The sequence below is a fragment of the Podarcis liolepis genome (genome assembly GCF_965112155.1).
Source record: "Podarcis liolepis genome assembly, chromosome: 1".
Lineage (NCBI taxonomy): Eukaryota > Metazoa > Chordata > Lepidosauria > Squamata > Lacertidae > Podarcis > Podarcis liolepis.
This window is the reverse complement of record NC_139554.1, coordinates 96,526,936-96,547,413: the sequence shown is the minus strand read 5'-3', so window position 1 is coordinate 96,547,413 and position 20,478 is coordinate 96,526,936. Positions and strand designations below refer to the sequence as shown.

Here is a 20,478-nt window from a genome sequence, read left to right as displayed (position 1 = left end):
AAAAAAATTAATCTTCTCTTTCTAATTCAGTGCTGTTGCTCCAATTAAAATCTAGTGAGGTAGCGAACAATGAATCTCGATGGATTTGATTCCTTATTTAATGATTTTCAGAAGCAATGGCAAGAAGGTAATCTGAGGTGACAAAGAGGAAAGGTCCTGGGGGACATGGCAGCAGATGGTCAGGGTTATTTTATTAATTTAGTACCATATTAAAGTGTCTCTTCTGATCAGTTTTCTGGAAGATGAATTAATTTGGAAAGGTAATCGTTCACACCAAGTGGGATGCTGTTGAGTTTCCTGATGTGTTACCAGTGGTGGCTGATACCAGGTCACTGCCCATCTCCTTGCCATTTCAGTTTTCATCTTCATAACAAGCACTTCCACTTGTCTCTTGCCATGTCTTTTATCCTTGACCCTGTGGTGCACAACACAACTCACTAGACCCTCAGGTGCACAAGCCTACTCCTAATTCAGCTCATTCATTCTGCCTCCCAAAGGTAATCTAGGCTGTAATAGTTGCGTATTTGTCAGTGGTACTTGGTACTGGTGGTAGTGGGAATCCTGTGGCAGGTGGTGGAGTGGGAGAGCACTGGGAGCTGTATTGGTCGGTAAAGAAGTATAGAATAGTCATACAGATATTGTGGTGAGTAGCTCCACTCAGTGGATTCATTGAAATACTGCAGGAATTCCTTGAACAGATCTCGCTGGTCTCAAGTACTGTACTTGAAAACTGGATTCCTTTGCTCTCCTACACTTGCTTTTCCTCCTCTGTTCCTTCATTTCAGCTCTTTACTTGTATAAAATAAAGCTGGAGGTTGTAAAGAGTGTTTCAGTCATAATACAGTGGTACCTCGGGTTACATACGCTTCAGGTTACAAACTCCGCTAACCTAGAAATATTACCTCGGGTTAAGAACTTTGCTTCAGGATGAGAACAGAAATTGTGCAGCAGCAGCGTAGCGGCAGCAGGAGGCTCCATTAGCTAAAGTGGTGCTTCAGGTTAAGAACAGTTTCAGGTTAAGAACCAACCTCCAGAATGAATTAAGTTCTTAACCCAAGGTACCACAGTATTTGCATGGAGCATGCAACTTTGAAATAAAATAAAATCCTAGAATGAGAATACTATTTTATTAGATCTTAGTTGGTATAATAACCTATTTCTAGTTCAAAAATAGACAGTGCATGTGGCATGTGCAATGAAATGTTGCGCTGTATCCCTACCCCTTAAGGAGAGTTTTCCTGTTCCAGGCTGGTTTGAAATGTCCAGGCCAGGCAGGAGATGCATTTCTGGAAGGGTGAAAGGGAAATGGACCCTTTTATTCTTCCCCATCCCTGTTCTATAAAGAGACGGAGGGATCAGGTTTAGGATTGCATAGTGACCCTGAAAATGAGCACTGATAGAGCAGGGAATCTGGGAAAGAGAATGGGTCTCATTTTTCCTCTCCTTCTCATTATTCCTATATAATGCTAGAGGAAAGTGTGGGGAGGGAGACACAGTTGCCCCCATGTGCATAACCAGGTGGGTGCAGCTGCCCCCCCCAATCAGGTAAGTAAATAAAAATACTTAGCTAACTGACCAGTTTTGTTGCAGATAACTTTGTTCTGTTCCCCAAACATAAAGCCTACCCCCCAAATAAATCCTGGCTACTCCCATGGCTGCCCCCTTCCCTTGTTTTCTGCTATATCAGTGGCAGCTAGCCAGCCCAGAACCTGTATGTTTACTCTCATAGTACACATCCTTGCAACTTAATTCCCCCTTCCAGGATACTTGCCAGACAAGCTGCTAGGGCAGGGCCATCTTAAGCATATCCGGTGCCCCACCCCCATTTCCCAGAGTTGTCGACCTTTTCCCAAGTCTCTGCGGGGATCGCTCTCCTCCCACGGGGGTTTGGGCCTCTGTGGGGATTGCTCTCCTCCCGCGGAGGCTTGGGAGGCAAGCTGCACGCCCACCAGCCCACCCAATGGGAAAGACGGCTCTGTGCTAGGGGCTAGTTCCTCCTTTTCTTCTGAGCCATTGTGGGTTTTGATCCATCCTGGGAGGTTTTGGGGTGCTCCAGCAGATGTGCTGCTGAATCTTGCACCTTTTTCATGCTCCTGAGGTATGTTTGAATGGGGAAGTTGTTGATCTTTCTTGCACAGAGAGGGTAAGAGCATCACTCTCACATATCCCTATGGGAGAGAGAAGTAGTTCCCTTTCGAAGATAACATTTACTGATTGAGATATGCGTATGAATTGCTCATGTGCCCACACTCACAGCTGTTCAGATATATCTAGCCACCTCCAGAAGCGTTTTGCTCGGGCCCAGATCTATACATTTATTTGACAGCTTTGTATTACATGGCAAAAGTGACACATAATATATTTTTCTTTTTTCTTTTCCAGGATAACTTTCTATATAGTGTTTCTATTTTAAGTGGAATCCTTTGTACTACCTTGGCAGTGATCAAATTTATGTTGGGGAATGTGCTCACAAGCAGAGCATTGTTAACTGATGGTAAGTAGCAAGTATCACAGTTTTGGCTACTTTTATATAAGATGAAAGATGAGTGAGATAAACATAAGATAAAATACAAAAACAGCTACAGTTATGAGCTACCAGTTAACGTGCAGCTGACAGATTTGTTGAGTTTCTTACTATTAAATTAAACATTTGATTCGGACTGCATAATCACCAAATGCTGTAAGGACAGACCGCCCCCCTCTGCGCCAAGATTAATAGGAACCGTAGTTTACCCTACACAGAGCTATAATTCCCAGCACTTTTAACAAATGATTCTTTTTTTGGGGGGGGTGTGCTTGCTTTAAATGCATTGTATGTATGCAGCCTTAGCTTCCCTGATTTGCAGAGATTTTTATTTCTGGCATTTCTGGCAACTATAAGCTATAGAAAAATGAAGACATTCCAAGTGACAAAACGATCGATGGATGGAAGTAGCTCTTTAAATAAAGCATGGAGACCAGTAAACCCCAAGGACTTAATAATAGTAATAATATTTGCAAGCAAGTCAGGAGAGCTTGAATGCATTAATAGTAGTCAGATGGAGTGTGTGTGTTGCAGGAAATGAGAGGGCCACAAAACATGGCCAAATCATAGGCTTCTTCTGATACTGGATGGTTTCGTCCATGCAGGCTGCTGTGTAGTGCATAAAAAGATGTCAAACAGCAGCAAGAATACTGTAATTATTTATTGGGGACAACCCCTATTTGTCTTGCTCCAAATGAAAAATTCCACAGGAGTCAAGACAGCAGACATGAGAAATTCAAGTAGGGAGCACAGACGAAGGCTACCTAGTGCAGTCATCCTGTTTCCCACAGTGGTCCCTCATGTGGGACAAATGAGTGCAATAGGATTTTCCTGCTGTGTGGTATTCTGAGGCATGGTGCCTCTCTGTGATCCTAAAACAAAAGCTGGAAACAGATGCTTTGATACCACCAATTTCATTTTAATGCAATTAAATATGGTTCAGATCTGTTGAAAAGTAACATATAAGCATTATTTATTTATTTTTTAAATCTGTGTTACCTAAGCTCTGGTATTTATTGGAAAGGGTCTAGCCATGTGTACTGAGCTTTTATAGTCTCTAGGAATGATCACTGCCTTGCGCTTTGTGCAAGAGAGTGCCAAAAAGATCATTTGGAAGCTGCAGAATGCCACTGCTTTCCTACTGGTACATTTTGGGAGGTGAGACCATATTCACTCAGTACTGCAGCAGTTATACTGGCTGCTGGTTAGCTTCCTAGTGTTGGTTCTTATGTTTTGAAGCTTTTAATTGCCTGGGGCCTATGTACCTTAAAGACCATTTCTCTTTCTTAGTATAAGCCCCTCTCCTCACAGTGAAACATTGGTTGTAAGAAACAGGAGACTCATTGTTACAAACTAAAGCATTGGAAGAGGCTCCTTTAGGAGGGTCAGGGTTACTCTTTCCACTCCCTGGGATGGGTGAAAATACTGCCCTGTGATGTTCTGTAGGGTGTAGCGTCATGGGTAAAAATTCCCTAGATGATTTGACTGTTGAAGAAGGATCACAACTGTTGGAAGAGCAAGTGGTGCTTGTGGTAGCAGAAAAAGCTGACTGCTTGCACATCATCACAGCTGTCAGAGCCATCAGCTGTGAGCAAACAATTGTGGCAATTCTTTTTTTAAAAAAAGAAAATCCATGACTGCTGATGAGAGTGCTGAGATGCTTTTAAGTTTGAACTACTGGAACTTGGAGGCTAAAGCACTGGAGTGAGTGTGCTATGGTAATTACCGTATTTTTCGCTCTATAACACGCACAACCATAACACGCACGTAGTTTTTAGAGGAGGAAAATCTGTAGGCATGCCACCCGTAGGCATTTCCTCCATAACACGCACAGACATTTCCCCTTACTTTCTAGGAGGAAAAAAGTGAGTGTTATGGTGCAAAAAATACGGTAACTCAACACAAATGCCCCCTCTTTAGCCCAAAAAACAATTGTCTAATTTCCCCACCACTCCTAGAAGTCTATAATCAAGGCCAGCTGCTGCATTTCAGTGATTTTTGCATGTCTGTGTCTCTCTGTCTCTGTGGTCCCCCAGGAATGGTCTGGCTTTTCCCCTTTCCTTTCAGGAAGAGCAGCAGCAAAAGCAGAGCATGGAGGCAGCAAAAGTTTACCTGCTCTGGAGTTGTGCCACTGTTGGGGGTCCCAAAAACAAATGTGCCTTCCTGGGAATTTATCCTCCTACCCAGAAGTTCAGTGTCAAGTCCAGCTGCTTAATCAATGAAAGCAATTTTGGGGGTGAAGGTGTGCTTGGTGTTACTGCTTCTGAATGAATTATACAATGATTTCCCCCCCAAAAAAGTCACAGTTTTTTTGTTTAAAAGTAAGGCTATGTCTCCTTTTCTGCATGGCCCCCAGGGGAGTCACCCTGGGTCAGTGCAGCCATAGACTCCAAATTTAGCCACCCCTGTAGTTAAAGGACCCATTGAAGATGGGCCATTTTCAGTTGTATACAGTGGTACCTCAGGTTCAGACGCTTCAGGTTACAGACTCCACTAACCCAGAAATATTACCTCAGGTTAAGAACTTTGCTTCAGGATGAGAACAGAAATCGTGTGGCGACAGCGCAAGGACCCATTAGCTAAAGTGGTACCTCAGGTTAAGAACAGTTTCAGGTTAAGAATGAACCTTCAGAATGAATTAAGCTCTTAACCCAAGTACTACTGTATAACAGTTATTTCAGCTGATGAATAAGCCAAATATTAATGAGTTTTTGCCTGTCTGTGCAGACCCTTTCTCCAGTCGTGATTTAAATCAGAAGTCTCTAACCATGGTTGGAAGTTGTGTTTAAATACCCTGGCTTGTTAAGAGCTGGTGACCATAGTTTCACCAGATGTCAGTTTCATCAAAACTGGAAATTCGAGACTTCTGGGTTTAATTGCAGCTCGCACAAAGCGGTTGTGTGTGTTGATAAAAAAGGCTCATTCATATCTCTGCTTATTAAACCAAGATAAGACCATCTGAATTGGCTCAGTGGTAAAACTGATGGAATGTTTTGTCCCACTTCTCTACCTGTTTAATAGGACATGATTACCAGTGTTTTCAACTAGTCCTGCATTTTGCAAATAGCTGAGGAACTTCTCTTCCATTAATTATGTCGTCGTGATAATTGTGTTGCTGCTGATTTTATTGTTAGCTAAATTAGAGACTGAACTCTGTAATTAGCCTGGTGTCTGTGCATTCAAGCTATTTTAGTCAGGCAGCTACGCACAGATTTCTCTCTTTGTATTTTTGGCTTTTGGTGGAATATAATCTTTGGGAGGGTGAGATTCCCACCCACAAGCAAGCAATACAGCAAGGGGGTGGAAGCAGCAGTTGCACAAAGTGAATTAGTATGTCTCTTTTGCCTGTTAGCACTTTTCTGATTCCTGTTAATTTGCTTCCTACCGTGACAGCCTGTGGAACTGTAAGTTTCTTTTAGACAGCACAGAGTAGGGTGCAGAATTCAGCATTTTCTATCTAACAGGGATTTCTTTTTTTAAGTCTGCAGATGTCTCGTGTATTTAGTCTTAGTTAATTGTTTAAAAACATGCTAAGTGAGGAAGCATATATTATGCTTGCCAATGTTCTCAAGTTAGCAGAGACAATATGGTATCTGGGAAGGCTCAAGATGGAACCTGATCAGCAGGCAGAGACTTGTGGATAACAATAGATAACTGAACTATCTATTTACCCTGGTAAATTGCTGCTGACCAGGGCCAGCCCACCCATGAGCTAAGGTGAGGTAACTGCCTCAGGCAGCATGAACCACCAGGACAGCAGATTCCACCACCACTTGTTTCTGTTGTAAATCTTCCCTCACCCCTTCTTCCCTGGTGAGGGGGGCAGCAGCGGAGGAAACTGCTTGGGTGCCATGCGATGGGGGCTCTGGAGTCTGCCTGCCTCCTCCCACTCAGCTGCCCTACAGCTGGGGTGGGGAGGCAGTGGGCAGAGCCTGCGTGCACCCAAGCCACAGCGTCTCTCCCAGGTGAGTGCCGCTCGGCATTTTGTCATCTCCCTCAGTGGTGACACCTGGGGCATTCCGTACCCACCACATCCCCTTCCTCTGCCCCTGGAGGGGGAGTGCTATTTGGACGTCCGCCTTAGGTGCCCAAATGTTTTGGACAGACCTTGCTACTGACACATAAGGTGAACCCAGGAATAGTATTATGTACACTACCATTTCTCCAACTGGTGGAATCTTCTAGGGGCAGTGCTCATCCAGGTCTGGCTGCCTTTGGAAAATAAATCATTGGTGATTTAATAGGGTTTTTTTTTTGTAATATTCAAGTTATTTACTGATACACAAGCTGAGCATAGGTGGAGACAGAACATAACATTATTGAAATCACTGCTCCTACATCAGACTTCCAAAAGCTCATTCCACCTTCCTGATTCAAACTGCAGTTTTCTTTGTTTCTGTCTATATCTTTCTATGGGCAAATGTGTGCATGTACACACTTGCTTAAGGTTGTCCTTAGTTTGGAGATATGCTTCTTAACTCTATTTCCTTGGGGATTCTGGGCTATTTACCTGTAACTTTCCTAACAAAGGATGAGGCTGGCAGCTTGACTATTAAGGAACTTTGAGCAGTCACTCTGGCCTCATTAATCCTTTTCTCTCCAAATGCAAATTTCATTAGAATCTGAAAGTAATCAAATTACAAAGCTGAGGGGCTGGGATGGAGGGTAGGCAAGTCCCATTCTCCAAGCTTTCTTCTGTTTGTGATGATTCCCACAGTCTAAACTATATTCTTTGTAAAGCAGTATACCAATTCCGTTAAGTAAAATAAATATTAATTTGTTGTGCAGTATAATTAGTAGCCCCTTCGAAACATGGATAGAACAGCAACAGCACAACAAGCAAGGCAGTATTTTATGTTTCACCAGCACTAGTAAGGACTGCAATTTCTCAAAGACTTCTCGCTGCAGAGGAGAGACATCTCGTGGCCAGCCTGATAGGTACCTAGCATCCCTAGGTGTTAGTATGGTAAACAAGGGAAGGCTGATTGCCATTAGGCTGAGCTGAAGTAGGGTGCTTTTGCTGTTTTTATTGCCCTTTTAAGTATTTTTCATTCCAGTGATTTCCCCCCCAAGGGGATCTTCGGTGCCCACCCCCAGCAATAGATTGGCTGCTCATGAAATAAGGCACCCCCCGTCCCAGCACACATTTAGGCACCTTAATGCATATGATTAGGTGGTCAGGGCAAAGTGCAGCAGTGGCTCGGGGCATGCCCAGAACAGAAAAAGCAATAAATGGCAGGGTAGGAGTAACTTGAGTGTACAACCAAAAAGCCCTCCAGAGTCATTCCAGCAACCTCCATCTTCTCCTGCGAGTGGCAAGCAGTGTAACAGCAATGAGTAGCGATGACTGGGGCGAAACAAACAGGAATGTGTGAAAACTAACATGTTGAATACACACATAGCAGTCTGATCTGAAATGCCTATTGGCCGGCATTTGGAAGCACCCAAAGACAGCATTCTGCTTGGACCAGCACCCTAAGAGGCAGCAGAGATGGGAGGAATCTAATTACGAATAGGGTGTGAAGATGGCAGATGCTGGATAGACATGCATAGAGTGAAACTGCATTACAGAGAGAAGTTAGAATGCCTGGTTCACATTGCTGTAAAATGGTGTGGGTACCTGAGTGAGAACTACCAGTAGGAAGAAATGGAGTTGTTTGAAGTGCAAGTATTAACTATTCAAAGGTGGGATGCGTGGTGGAACTTCCAAGGCAAAAACCATCCTTAGCAGAGGATTACTTGAGCTGCTGCTTATGAATTCCTAAAGGCTCAGACACTCTGGCTCTTTTACCATATATAGAGAGTCCTCTAGGGAAAAGGCAATGAAGGGTGGTTGAGAGTTAGCCAAGCTGTCGTAGGTTTCCTTAAAACCTACAGAACAAGCTCTGTGATGAAGGCAGATGCATGTTCTCGGCACTTATCCTAGATTCCTAACTATTATAATGTAAACATAAGCAAAGTCTGATAAAAAAACACCTTGCAGTATCAAAGTGGTCAGTATTTTCATGTGAGACACATGATCAGAGTGACATCTTGTGGCCAGTACCCAGAAAAGCTTAAATTTCTTAGTGGGTTTATTTTATGTGAGTTGACAATGGTACCCATGTAACTCATTAAACTGATGAGCAAACTCTTTGGTTCTTGGACAAGTCTAAATTTATACTTTTTATTTCAGGTTTCAACTCTCTGGTAGGAGGAATAATGGGATTCTCCATACTTATAAGTGCGGAGGTTTTTAAACACAATGCTGCTGTTTGGTACCTGGATGGAAGTATAGGTGTTCTAATTGGACTGACAATATTTGCCTATGGAGCGAAGTAAGTGAAGTTGTTCCTTTTTTCACCTTATTCTTTGTGTTTGCATGCTTACCAGATACTGTGATGAGCTGTTCCTTGTATATGATGCTTGAGGCATGGGGTAGCAACCTCAACACCATTTCCTGAGGTGTTGCACTTACTTTGCTGTGGTGTATCGTCAGTATTTACCATTGCCCTTACTACCTTATTGCTACAAAGTTTCATTGCTTAAATATCAATGTATTGGGTGACTTACAATTGCATGCCTTGCTTAGAACACCTTTTGGAATCCACCTTATCAAAATCTACTTTGCAGTGGTTGAGCTCTGGATAGAATACAAAGATATATTCTCAAAAATCTTCCAGCACCATTGTCCATGATTTTCTGCTTACAACTTTTGACTTTTGTCCTTCATCAACATGTGCTTTCATTTCCAGACTACTTGTGGACATGGTTCCTCGTGTACGGCAAACACGTCATTATGAAATGTTTGAATAAAGACAGAGCACCATGGACTTTTGCAAAATGTGATAACGTACTACATCCTGGCAAACGGTGCCAATTATATTTACAAGATTGCACTTTGTTTCTCATGGTATATTTTCTTTTTACATTATCTTTCCAAGAAAAGGTCAATCTGTACAATTAGGCAAATATGTACACCGCTTAGATCTTGGCAAAAGTAGCAACAAGCAGCCGTTTTCTTTTGTGTGTGCTATTTAAAATCCTGCAAATGGTAACTGAGATGAGCAAAGTGCACAGTTCTAATCAAGCCGCCATGTTTTGTCTTCTGGAATATTAAGAGTTCTTCAACACAACAGATGCCTGTATAAAGGAGCCAAACCCGAGAGGGCGCAGCCACAGTAGTCTTTTACCATGGCACCTTAAGGACTAACAGGTTTATTGTGGCATGAGCTTCTATAGACAAGAGACTACTACTGCATCTAATATAGACAAGAGATGGCCTTTAGTTACGTTGCCACCAGCGTTTCAGAATGTGTCAGCAAGTGAGACATTCCCAATGTCTTCTGCACAGAACTCAGTGGTATTGTACTTAGCTTATGGGGGGCAACAGACACTACTTGATGCATGGAATTAATCCCCACCCCACCAGCCTCAAATCAACTCCCTTTCCTAAACTGCTCCATTTTTAAATTCAAAGAATCTAATGTGAATTTCATACTATTTTCTAAAATTCTCTGCACTGCATAAATATGAAGCAACACATTATGAAATATATTAAGTTGCACAGACAAAATAAGCACAAGGTGTTAATGTACAGGCAAAAGCCAAAAAAGCAAGAGGGGGTAGTTTTTGATTATATGTCTATGGCTGTATTATGCACTTATGTAGCGGTATATATGGGTAAATACATGGGTGTCCTGTTGTCTGGTAAAAGTGATGGTTTCAAGGTGGTAGTAAGATAGCCTTTCTACTGTTAGTTAGGCTATTCTGTAGGTGTTCCATGTTCCCACCCACCATCTTATGTAATTTAATATCTGGATTACAAGTTATGACTCCCATCATGTAAATCAATAAAGCTGTTACCTATTTTATACAGTACCTGTAATTAACCTTTACAAAAGCTCTCTAGATAATACATTAACAATACAATCTATGTAATTATTTAAAGTTAAGTCCTGCTGTCTTCAGTGGTGCTTACTAACTTGTAAGTGTGTTCAAGATTGCTTCCTCAATAGAACAAGTCGTCTTGTAGAAAAGCCCTCTGAAATGTTGCTGCCATTTTTTCAGCTATGAAGCCCTTTCTACATGAGTTTAACATTTGGTGAGTATGCAGAAATTATCAAAACATAAATTCGTACCTCTTACTGTTTTGATACTGCATTTTGCAAAGGTCGAAATGAGACGTTTACCCAGGCAGCTGCTTCCACAGAAATACGTATGTGGAATAAAAGCTTACATATACAGTAGTCACATACTGAGTAGCCAACACAGCAGCTCCTCTAGCCTTCTTTTATATGTTTTTTCTTACACCTGCTATATAGTAAATGTGTGCAGAACTCAAAATTTGAGACTGATGGTAGTAGGTGTAGGCATTAAACATTTTTATTTTAAAAAATGCTTATCTCCAATTAAAAAACACTGAAGTGCAGTTGCCTGAAACTGCTTGTTGAAGGGTGTCTGACAGTGTTAACAATGAAGTTCATTCTCTATGTGACACCTTACCACCTCAGAAATGAGGATTCTCGTAATAAATCAGGTCTATAATCTCCTCCAGAGAAACCCTGTTAAACACATTTGGCATCTAGTCCTCTACAGCAACATATGGGGTCAGTTGGTAGAAATGATGCAAATATTTTCTCCCACTCTAGGAGGGATCTGTTACAAAAAAGAGTCGTGGATTCCAAGCAATGAATTGGCCAGCTAGCTTTATCTGCATAGAGGACTTTTCCTCCAGGAATTCCTTAGGATCCCAGCTGTGTGTGTGTGTGTGTGCTCGGCATGGTTAAATAAAGATCCCTTGGTGTACACAGCACGGATTGCCAATATGGTACCAGTGGGCATACATGTGCCAATAGAGGTATTCCCAAAAGGCCACAGCATCTCCTCTCCCAGCCTTGAAAGAAGAATTGATTGTATAGCAAACGGAATAGTCGCACCATGCATTTAGTTAGTGCCCATAAGCCCATAAGCAAATGTATCAACAGGCCCCAAGAGCTTGTTACAAAATGTACCAAGAGCTGGCAGCCCCCATGGTGTATAGATTAATTGGTATTGCCACTGATATTCATACTTGGGCACATATTTACGGCTTCTACTGTTTTTCTGACGCCTTTGTTTCAGGCATACAGAGCTTTTGCTGTGAAACCATCAACCAGGCCTCACACCCATATGTGTAAGACTGATTTCATGACTTTTATAGCAGGGGAATATCAGTTGCATTGGCAAGATAGTCTATTATACAATGTAACTATCCCCCTTTAAAAAAAAAAACCAACCAAAAGCAGAAAAATGAAAGCAGAGAGGTTCAATTCTTGAAAGAGGGAAAAGTGTGCTTTTGGCTTCCTCTGTTTTAATAACTATCAGAGTCATTTATAAGAAAACTCTGATCTTAATTTTATTTGCAAGCAGTGTGGTTGGATGGAAGAAAGGGTGAAAACAACGCAGTCACACAAGAAAAAGTTTATTGAAAAATAAAATTTTCCCTAGTTTGCCCTACAACAGTTGGTGGGGGTGGGGTGGGGGGTGGGGGAAGGAAGCATTGTCAGCCATGAGAATACAGACATATTTACACCTTGGTTTTAAGTTTCCCATGTTGTTAATCTTCTAATTTTACAGTTACTTGCTGTGAAGCAACCTGCTTAAACAAAATATAACGGAACACAATTTCAGAAATAAAACCCCCGCACAAAATTTCAAGCATGTATTGTTTTAAAAAACATAATCAGTGCTCGTGAAACAGATTAAAATCCTTATTAAACCTTAACCTACTACTCCGCTGAACAGTACTCAGAACTGGGAAGCTAACACTTTACTTCTCATTACAAACAATATTTTGACTTTCAATGTTATATTTATAGAGATAGACAGTGACTTGCTATTCTCTGTTGCACACTTCTGGAAAAAAAAACCCCACTACTTACTTTTTTTTAGGGTTTCTCTTACTAGCCAAATGTTAATGTTGTGATCTTGACCCCTGGCTGTGGACTGCTTAGCTTATTTTAGTGAAACAGGAGAGTGGTGAATATATGTACTACTCACTGCTTTCTGTTCTAAAAAATAGGACAAGTCCAAGTTGGGAGGTAAGCTTTGTTTTGTCAGACAAAAACAATGCCATTTGCTTAGAACCCAGGTTTCAGTAAACTATGCAAGCCTTCTGCATGGTTTGCCAGTACCTCTTAGTGGGGCGGGTGTTACCGATGCATTATGTAGGTGAAAGAATTTTCATACACCTGGCAAACAGTCCTTGGAACTGGTAGGTTTCTTTCCTTTGAAAAGTCATAATGTAAACTATTTGCCCTGTGGCATTGGGTTCAAGGAAAAGTTTAATTAGAACTAGCAATTCAAAGTGTCCCATAAACACCTACTGCTATATACAGCATATGGCCAATTCTAATATAAGAAGTCACTTTCATAATTGTAGTAGTAGGGGGGGTCACTTGATACAAACACACTCCAAATGGTAGATTATTAAGCAAAGCTGGTACCTTCATGTACACATCAATACAAAGGAAATTAATTCGTTTATATAAATATAAAATGACAGGGCATAGTTAAGTAGCATCATTCAGTGTCCTGAATATATAGTACTCAGTAGGATATAATACTAAGGTACATCCATCTTGTATATGCTATTTCTATAGCATAACACATATATACACACACACTTTTAACATTTGCTATATTGACTGATCTTCCTACCTGCTCTGTTATATAGTCAATTTATGCACAATATGTTCAGTCTTTACTATGGGAATTTTACATCCAGAAGAGATTTAGAAAATTTTAGAATAAGAAGCAGCAAAGCATTAGACTCAGTATAAGAAGCTTAAGGTACTGGAAATCAAATCCAGGAGACTGGGGTAAATAGAAAGAAGCACAGATAAGAGAGAGAGATCAATACTGGCCATTAGAACCCAATTGTTTACAGCAGATGGAATGTGGAAGTTGCTGCAGGTGTGAGTCTTATGTCTGTTCTCCTGTTGCATTAGTTTTCCATATGCAACTTGTTCAGCCACTGTGAGAAGAGGATGCTGGACCATATGGGCCATTGGCCTGATCCAGTAGGCTCTTATTTTATATGCTAGTCATGTATGCTGTGTGGTCTGATTCCTCATTTACATTCACTCCACAATAGCTGCTACCTATCCTAGTAAAACAAAGGACAACAGAGAATGCTCCATTGAAACTAGACAGTAATTTTAGTTGCTTTAAATTGATTCTGACTGCTTAACTGTGGTTGTTAAAATATCTGCACTTAAGCATAGTGAGAGTAGTTTGGGCACTGTATACATGCCTGTTTACTTTGTATCAGTACACTCCTGGTTTGGGAAGTGGTGTGCACATGATGTTTAGCTGCAATTCATATCTGCCCTGTTGTTTCATATAAAATGCTGCATTCTGATGTGCTTTTCCCTAAACCAGCTTTGCTCCAAAGTGAGAAAAAGAATGTCCTAGCTGCACTGTAAGCCATGAGCAGGATTTTTTTTTGTCCCAGCCGGAACTCAGTTCTGGCACCTCTCAGGTGGGTGCTATTGCCATAAGAGAACAAGGGAGGTGTTCAGGGTGAGTTCCAGCATCTTTTTCTATAAAAATAGCACTAGCCATCAGCAAAGCTTCTTAAATAGCCACTCTCTTGCTTTCCAGGTGCTGCTAGACTCCCAAATCCTATCAACACTGACTGGTGACAGCAGTGGTCAGGTATAATGGGACTGCTGTAAAAGCTGGAGGACCAGCAGGTCCACAGCACTGCCTTAAGGCAATTTCTAGTTCAAGCACCTGAGTGACTATTTACTAAGTTTTCTGCAGAACAAGCCTAATTATTCTTGCAACATTATAAGCAGGAGATTGTAATTTCAGTTATTTTGAATTAGTCTAGTTTCATGTGGAAGGAAGGTTAACGTGATACAAATTGGCCTGGGTTGGAAGGATGCACCTGTTCCTGGATTTCCTTGCAAGGTTGTTCTGGTGGAAGAGAAAGCAGAAAAGACCTTGAAAACGTCTCTTTCTGTGTACCTATGCTATTTTAATGTGATGGCACCGATAATTTAAGTTGGAATGGTACTTTATTAACTCTAAAGTTATTGATAAAAAAAAAATTAAGCAAAAAGACCGTCTATAAAAATGGTGTATAGGGTTCCTTTAGCAAAGCAGAAACCACACCAATTATTTAAAACTGCTGAGAACCAATCAAAGTAAAATAATTGCTATAGCATCTTTGTATGGTTTCATATTAGGTGTATGGTAGGGGAATTGGGTTCAAAGAGCACCTAATCATGCTGTTAACAGCAAAACACCCAGCTTTTTTTTTTTTTTTTAAAGGAAAAAGCCATTTGATAGATTAAGATGGATTGTTGGAAGATGCCTCCCTTGAATAAGACTTTTTTTTTTTTTTGAAGGTTCTTATTGTGGATGAAAGATAAGATTTTTATCAAAGGGTGCAAGGGACCAGCTATTACTAAGTACATTAATGGGCTATGGACAACTCTGCATGTTGATACTTATTTTTTTAAAAAAAAAACACAAACTTGCATGACAATTGCAATTGCTTGTTGCATTTGACAACAGCCATCTAGAGCACCGCATATAATCAAAGCTAGAGGACGTACTGCATAACCAGCTTAAACACCTATAAATGCCTTCTCAACAATAACTCTCTTCACTTGTTGCACTAAATAAACAGGAGTTTCCTAGAATATGAATGGCCTCTACTTTGCCCAAAAGGCTGGAAGCAATGATCTAGTATTGTATGAAACCTATTGAGATTTATAATCTTCAGGCATAACCCATCACAATTACTAGTACAAACATCCATTGTGAATGCACAGTGATTTTGTACCCTTTTCAATTCAGAACCTGTATGAAGGCTATTCTTTCTTTAGAAAGCTCACTGTCAAAAATACAAAAACAAAGGCACTAATTACGGGGAGGCCACTGTATTATGTAGCTAATTCAATTGTGTGCCTCAGAACTTTTACAACAAAAGTTATTGGGGTGAAACGTAGTGAACTGTCCCTGAATTGCTCCCAAGTCCTTTTTTAAAAACTAAGCAGCCTGTCAGACAACCAGTGGGCATCGTACCATCAAGGTATAAAATGCTGAATGATTAATTACAATGCTAAATACATTTTTATCCCCAGTTACAAATGGAAATTTCCATAGACTTTTCAGAGAAATTGATTTAGGGGCTACTTACACACTCTAAAAATTCTCCATATTGGACAGCTATATAACCAGAGCCACACTGACAAAATAACATGCGAGTGTTCAGTCATGTTGGTAGGCAAGGTTCTTCTCTGTGGCAATTTGTAAAAAGAAGGAAGCCCAGTGCTACTCAGATTACAAATGTCACCACTTTTAAATTTATCCTGTAGTATATCTGACTCTATTTTTAAGGAAGTGCATAGGTAGACCCATACCACACCAGTCTTTGTGCACTTGCTTGCTTGAGGAGGTTAGGCTGCTCCTTGTGACTTGGTGTTAGGCTTCTGATAATCCTTATTCTACAAGAGTGGTGCAAACGTTAGAAGCACATAGCATGCCATGGTAGCTGTGTGAACTTGAGCTAGGGGACATGAACACTCTGATGCTACAGGGATGAGCAATTACACCTCCTTTGAAGAAAAAGAGGAGGGGACTTGTCTCCCTAACAACTTCTTGAGTGCTCATGTGGTCAACCTTACATACTACTAAATGTGAATAACTTAACAGGAGCACCTTCATACCTGCGAAAGTTTGTGCTAAGAACTTCATTTTCTACAAGAAAATAACCTATTCAAAAGATCGTGCCAGTGAAGTACTAGTAATTTATAGAAGAACATACTGAACTGCATTCTTTTGAGAGAGAGAAAAATCATGTACATACCAATTTACATTTCTAGTTCTTTGATACTGGACGTCAGCAATTTCCTGTCACTTGGAACATGAAAAGTAAACTACCAAACCATTTAAGACCAGGCAGATGGGCATTAGCTAACTATATTCTCTCCTCCCTCCTTTACTAAGATTTAGCATGGATAATGCATCATATATAAGCGCATTGTGTTTAGACACAAACATTCAAGTACAAATATCAATAGGTAGCATTCTCTTTGAGTTGTTGCAGCTTGTAGTACGTACTTTTGCTTTGTCTTTTCTCCAATATTAGAAAATACTCTTTATAAATCATACCAATATTTACAGAAAGTATATAAATCCTCAAATTAGTGTTCCATTATAATTGCTCAGGCAATGTTCACATCCCAAACACACAATTAATTTAAAATAAAAAATAAAATAAAAGGCACACATATTAGCAGAATGTGCTTCAACACTGCCATGCAGAAACCAACCCCCCCAACTGCTTCTATGAACCACAAGAGAGACAAATGATCAAAACTAGGTGAAATGTACTGAAAAGCATACCTATTTATAGATGTGCAAATCAACTTGCATATATGAAATAAATGAGGTTTTTATTGGCATTTTAAACAGTGTATTCAATCTTTACCTTTCAAAGGTAAGCTTTAATGTTAAAGTTCTTTAAAAATAAATTATGTAAATGCTTCTCTCAGGTTTTGGTGATCTCTCAGAACAAGATTTCTTTAAAAAAAAATACCAAGTTACAAACTTGTAAAATAAGGGAGAAATTTTTGATATATCAAGACATGATGCTTCTAGCATGATGTGTTCTTTCATTTTATTTTAGACTTCAGGGAGCTCCATGAATTGTAGCCCACTACACCCAAAGCCAAAACCTGCCAAAATGATTTGCAATTCTATTTATCCCCTTAGATCCCCTAATAATCCTGAAGTGAAATACCACATTTCTGCATTTGAACTTTTAAAAAATGGTCCAGGTTTCAGTCAAGAAAGGCATTCCCCTCAAATATACCTATAAGTTTGTCTGGCTTTAATGAAAAACCACCTTCAACATCACCTGCCATCTGCTCTTTATGCTGGCAGAGGATTATGAAGGCATTTGTTTTCAATGCGTCCTTCATTAAAGGTATCCATAGAGATAGGTTTGAAGAAAAACCTTCTAGATAGCCTGGATCATGATACAAGTTTAATTTGCTTCCACATTTCGATGCTAAAAAAGTGTGAGGCCCACTGACCCTGTACTAACTACAACATGGTTAGATGAAACTCTTCTTTTGTACCATCTACCAAGTCTTCATAGTAAACACCATAATAAGGCTAATACACAAATTCATTTCTCTTCCACAATTAACTGGATGAGCCTATCAAAGGTCTGATCCTATTCTCAGTGATATCATAAAACACTTGAAGAAATAATGGGAGACCATGTCATATGCAGAGTAAACCCAATGACTTGAAGTTAGTCATCACTTAAGTCCATTCATTTCAGTAGCCTGCTCTGAATACGGCTTACTCAGATACCACCCTACAATAATGTTATCAATTATACCTTCTCAGTACACCGCCACTCATTATAACCACATAGCATTTTTTTTTTTTTTTGGCCAACATACAGTATGTCTAAACTAGCAATTTACAGATATACCCCCTGCTGAAAGACTATGTTATTCATTGCACCAACAAACTAACAAAACTCAAATCCTTCCCTTGGGGTTCGTTTGATGCTATGTATGAAAACAAAAACACATTAAAAATGTTGCAATAGAGGACAAAATCTATGTTATTGTTGAAATAAAAATATCTAAGCAAATGATCAGATTTGTAAAATTGTATATTGACGTTCAATTTATATCTTTCTCTGGAGAAGAAATATTAGATTGGAACTGGCCCTGTTACTAAAGCCAAACTAATCTGAATGTGCTAAGATGCATTTACAGCACATATATTCTCAAACATTTTTGCTGCAGCAGCAATTGGTAGTGCTTTGTTTATTGCAAGGTCTAGTTTGATGACGGTCTGTCCTCATAAAGAACACATTAGAATAAAAAAGTCAATCACCAACAAGGGTATCAAAGTTGAAGAGTGATCATTTTTAAAAGGAAGGAAGGAGGGATGGGCTCCCATGTACTTACAAGTGCGGGGCAGAAACTGCTTGGTAACTTAACACACAAGGCTAGATTCCAAGTGTTAACTATTACAGAAATCCAAGACATCACACAAAAGCCAGTCACAAGTTACTGGAATTTGGGCCAGCCACTGCTAATTTTTAATCCTATGCACATACAATTAAAAGTTTTTAGTCTTGTCAAACATTTCTGGAGCTATGCCCTGCTGATATGAAATAGTTCTTTAAAAAAGAAAGAAGGAAAGAAAGACTCTATCTCAATGATTTGAGAGAGGTGTTTTCCCTTATGGTCTTTGGTATGTCAAAAGATACTTGAGTGCTTCCCACAATAAACAGTGAATGCCAAATAATGAATTAAGTTACATTACAAAAGAACAGAAAGGAGTGAATTATCCCACCAGTAGATATAGTAAGTAATATTTAGGGTAGAGGGGAAAGAAGCAAATAACTGAAGTATCATACTCTGATATAATATTGAAAATGGTCCAAGTTTTTTCTTGCCAACCTGTGGTAGCTTTTAGCTTCAAAGTGAGGAAGCATCCATTTTCTATCCAATGTCTTTCTATTTAATGCCTTCCACAAACAGTGCTTTTAAAGATGTCTGCTGTGCTGCAAAAGCAACCCCTTTTTCCTTAAAAAAAAAAAAGAGGAAAAGCTGATCTACAAACAAATCTGAGTTCAATTCTCTGGATTAATTTCAAATTGTAACACTACCAACCTGCTGCAGCACACCTACTTTTAATTAAGGACTTCAGGAAGAGGTCTCACTTGCTTATAGTCATTGTTTTGTTCATGTCTGTCCATCCATCCTATAAAAGCTCGTTAAATCTCCCCAAGCTGTCAAAAACAGACCAGCACGATTTGACTGCCTCACTTCTATTTTCAACTTTCAGTCACTGTTTCTCCACCTTATACTGAGGAAAATATTGCTCCAATGGCACCATTTTATTTTCAGTGATCTAACAGTATGTCTAGTCACCACCCTACAACAAAACTTCGTGGGACTGGGAAAGAGGGGTACACTCATAATTCTAGACAAGACCATACATTTTAAATATTACGCTTATGTGGCTTAGAAGCCCCGATGAATGGCACAATCATAATCCATTATCAAACCAAAAGTATCTGCGACTCAGGAAGCCACCACTTAATGGTGCTACTTGCTTAGCTATGTGAAGATCACTACACGACTGTGAATTTGCAGAATGTGTCAGATGAGATAAAAACCAATAGATATTCTGTCGCTGTGTTCCGTTGTAGTTCCATGTTCACCAGCCATTCAGGATTCAGAAGACTCCTATGAACAATGTACCCAGGATTGTGTTAGTCTTTCCTGTACTGACCAATCTCTTCCAGGTCTGTTTCTTTGTACTGGAAATAATATTCAGAAAAGTTGTTGATCATGAGGAGTTGTTGGTAAAAGAAACCCACACTCTTAATTTACCCTTACAAAATGCTGAACTTTGTTTTTTACCTCCTTAAGTAAATTAAGGAGATTTCTGTGTCACTGGAATTGCTTGCTTAGGAAAAAAAAATATAAATCATTTGAGATTTTTTAAAGTCACTTTTCTGTTCCATCGTGGTACAGATTTTTCTCTTCAGCAATTGTTCTGCCTGCAGTACCAAAGTGCAAGAAATGGCAGCAGCTCTCACTAAGCCACTGGCTCTTTTGTCCCTTCATCAAGTCAAGTGAGCTGCTGCTATAGACAGTCTTTACAAAGTGCAACTTGTCCTTTAAGGTAGTCTCTGCAAGGGCAAATTCTTTTGTGGCTTGGATGAGATCCTGCACAGCTGAACAACAAGAGATCACCCTGGAAAACACAGTGTTTTCTCTTTTCATCAAAAGATGGAACCACAATATCATTTGCAGACTCAGCTGTATGACATTCAATGTTGTATCTGGAAAAGAAAAGGAAAAGTAAGACAACCTATATCACCTGCAATAATTCAGCAAGCAGCAGCAGCAGCAGCACTTCCAACTCATGGTTCC

At 40.0% G+C, this 20,478-nt stretch overlaps 2 protein-coding genes across 8 annotated transcripts in view; one reads left to right on the top strand and one right to left on the bottom strand.

The window, feature by feature from the left end:
• Positions 1 to 10,377, top strand: part of TMEM163 (transmembrane protein 163) — a 69,384-nt gene extending 59,007 nt beyond the window's left edge. For both annotated transcript variants that reach the window (XM_083491321.1, XM_083491322.1), the window contains exons 6-8: positions 2,383 to 2,494; positions 8,700 to 8,841; positions 9,259 to 10,377. In XM_083491321.1, the coding sequence (XP_083347447.1) occupies positions 2,383 to 2,494; positions 8,700 to 8,841; positions 9,259 to 9,319 (315 nt within the window). In that variant the 3' untranslated portion in view covers positions 9,320 to 10,377. The remainder of the gene's footprint in view (positions 1 to 2,382; positions 2,495 to 8,699; positions 8,842 to 9,258) is intronic.
• Positions 10,378 to 11,950: 1,573 nt separating this feature from the next.
• MGAT5 (alpha-1,6-mannosylglycoprotein 6-beta-N-acetylglucosaminyltransferase) overlaps positions 11,951 to 20,478 on the bottom strand; it is a 118,683-nt gene continuing 110,155 nt past the window's right edge. For 3 of the 6 annotated variants that reach the window (XM_083489517.1, XM_083489518.1, XM_083489519.1), the window contains exon 17: positions 11,951 to 20,387. In XM_083489517.1, the coding sequence (XP_083345643.1) occupies positions 20,189 to 20,387 (199 nt within the window). In that variant the 3' untranslated portion in view covers positions 11,951 to 20,188. The remainder of the gene's footprint in view (positions 20,388 to 20,478) is intronic. The other 3 variants (XR_014522553.1, XR_014522554.1, XR_014522555.1) reach the window with 3 other exon arrangements.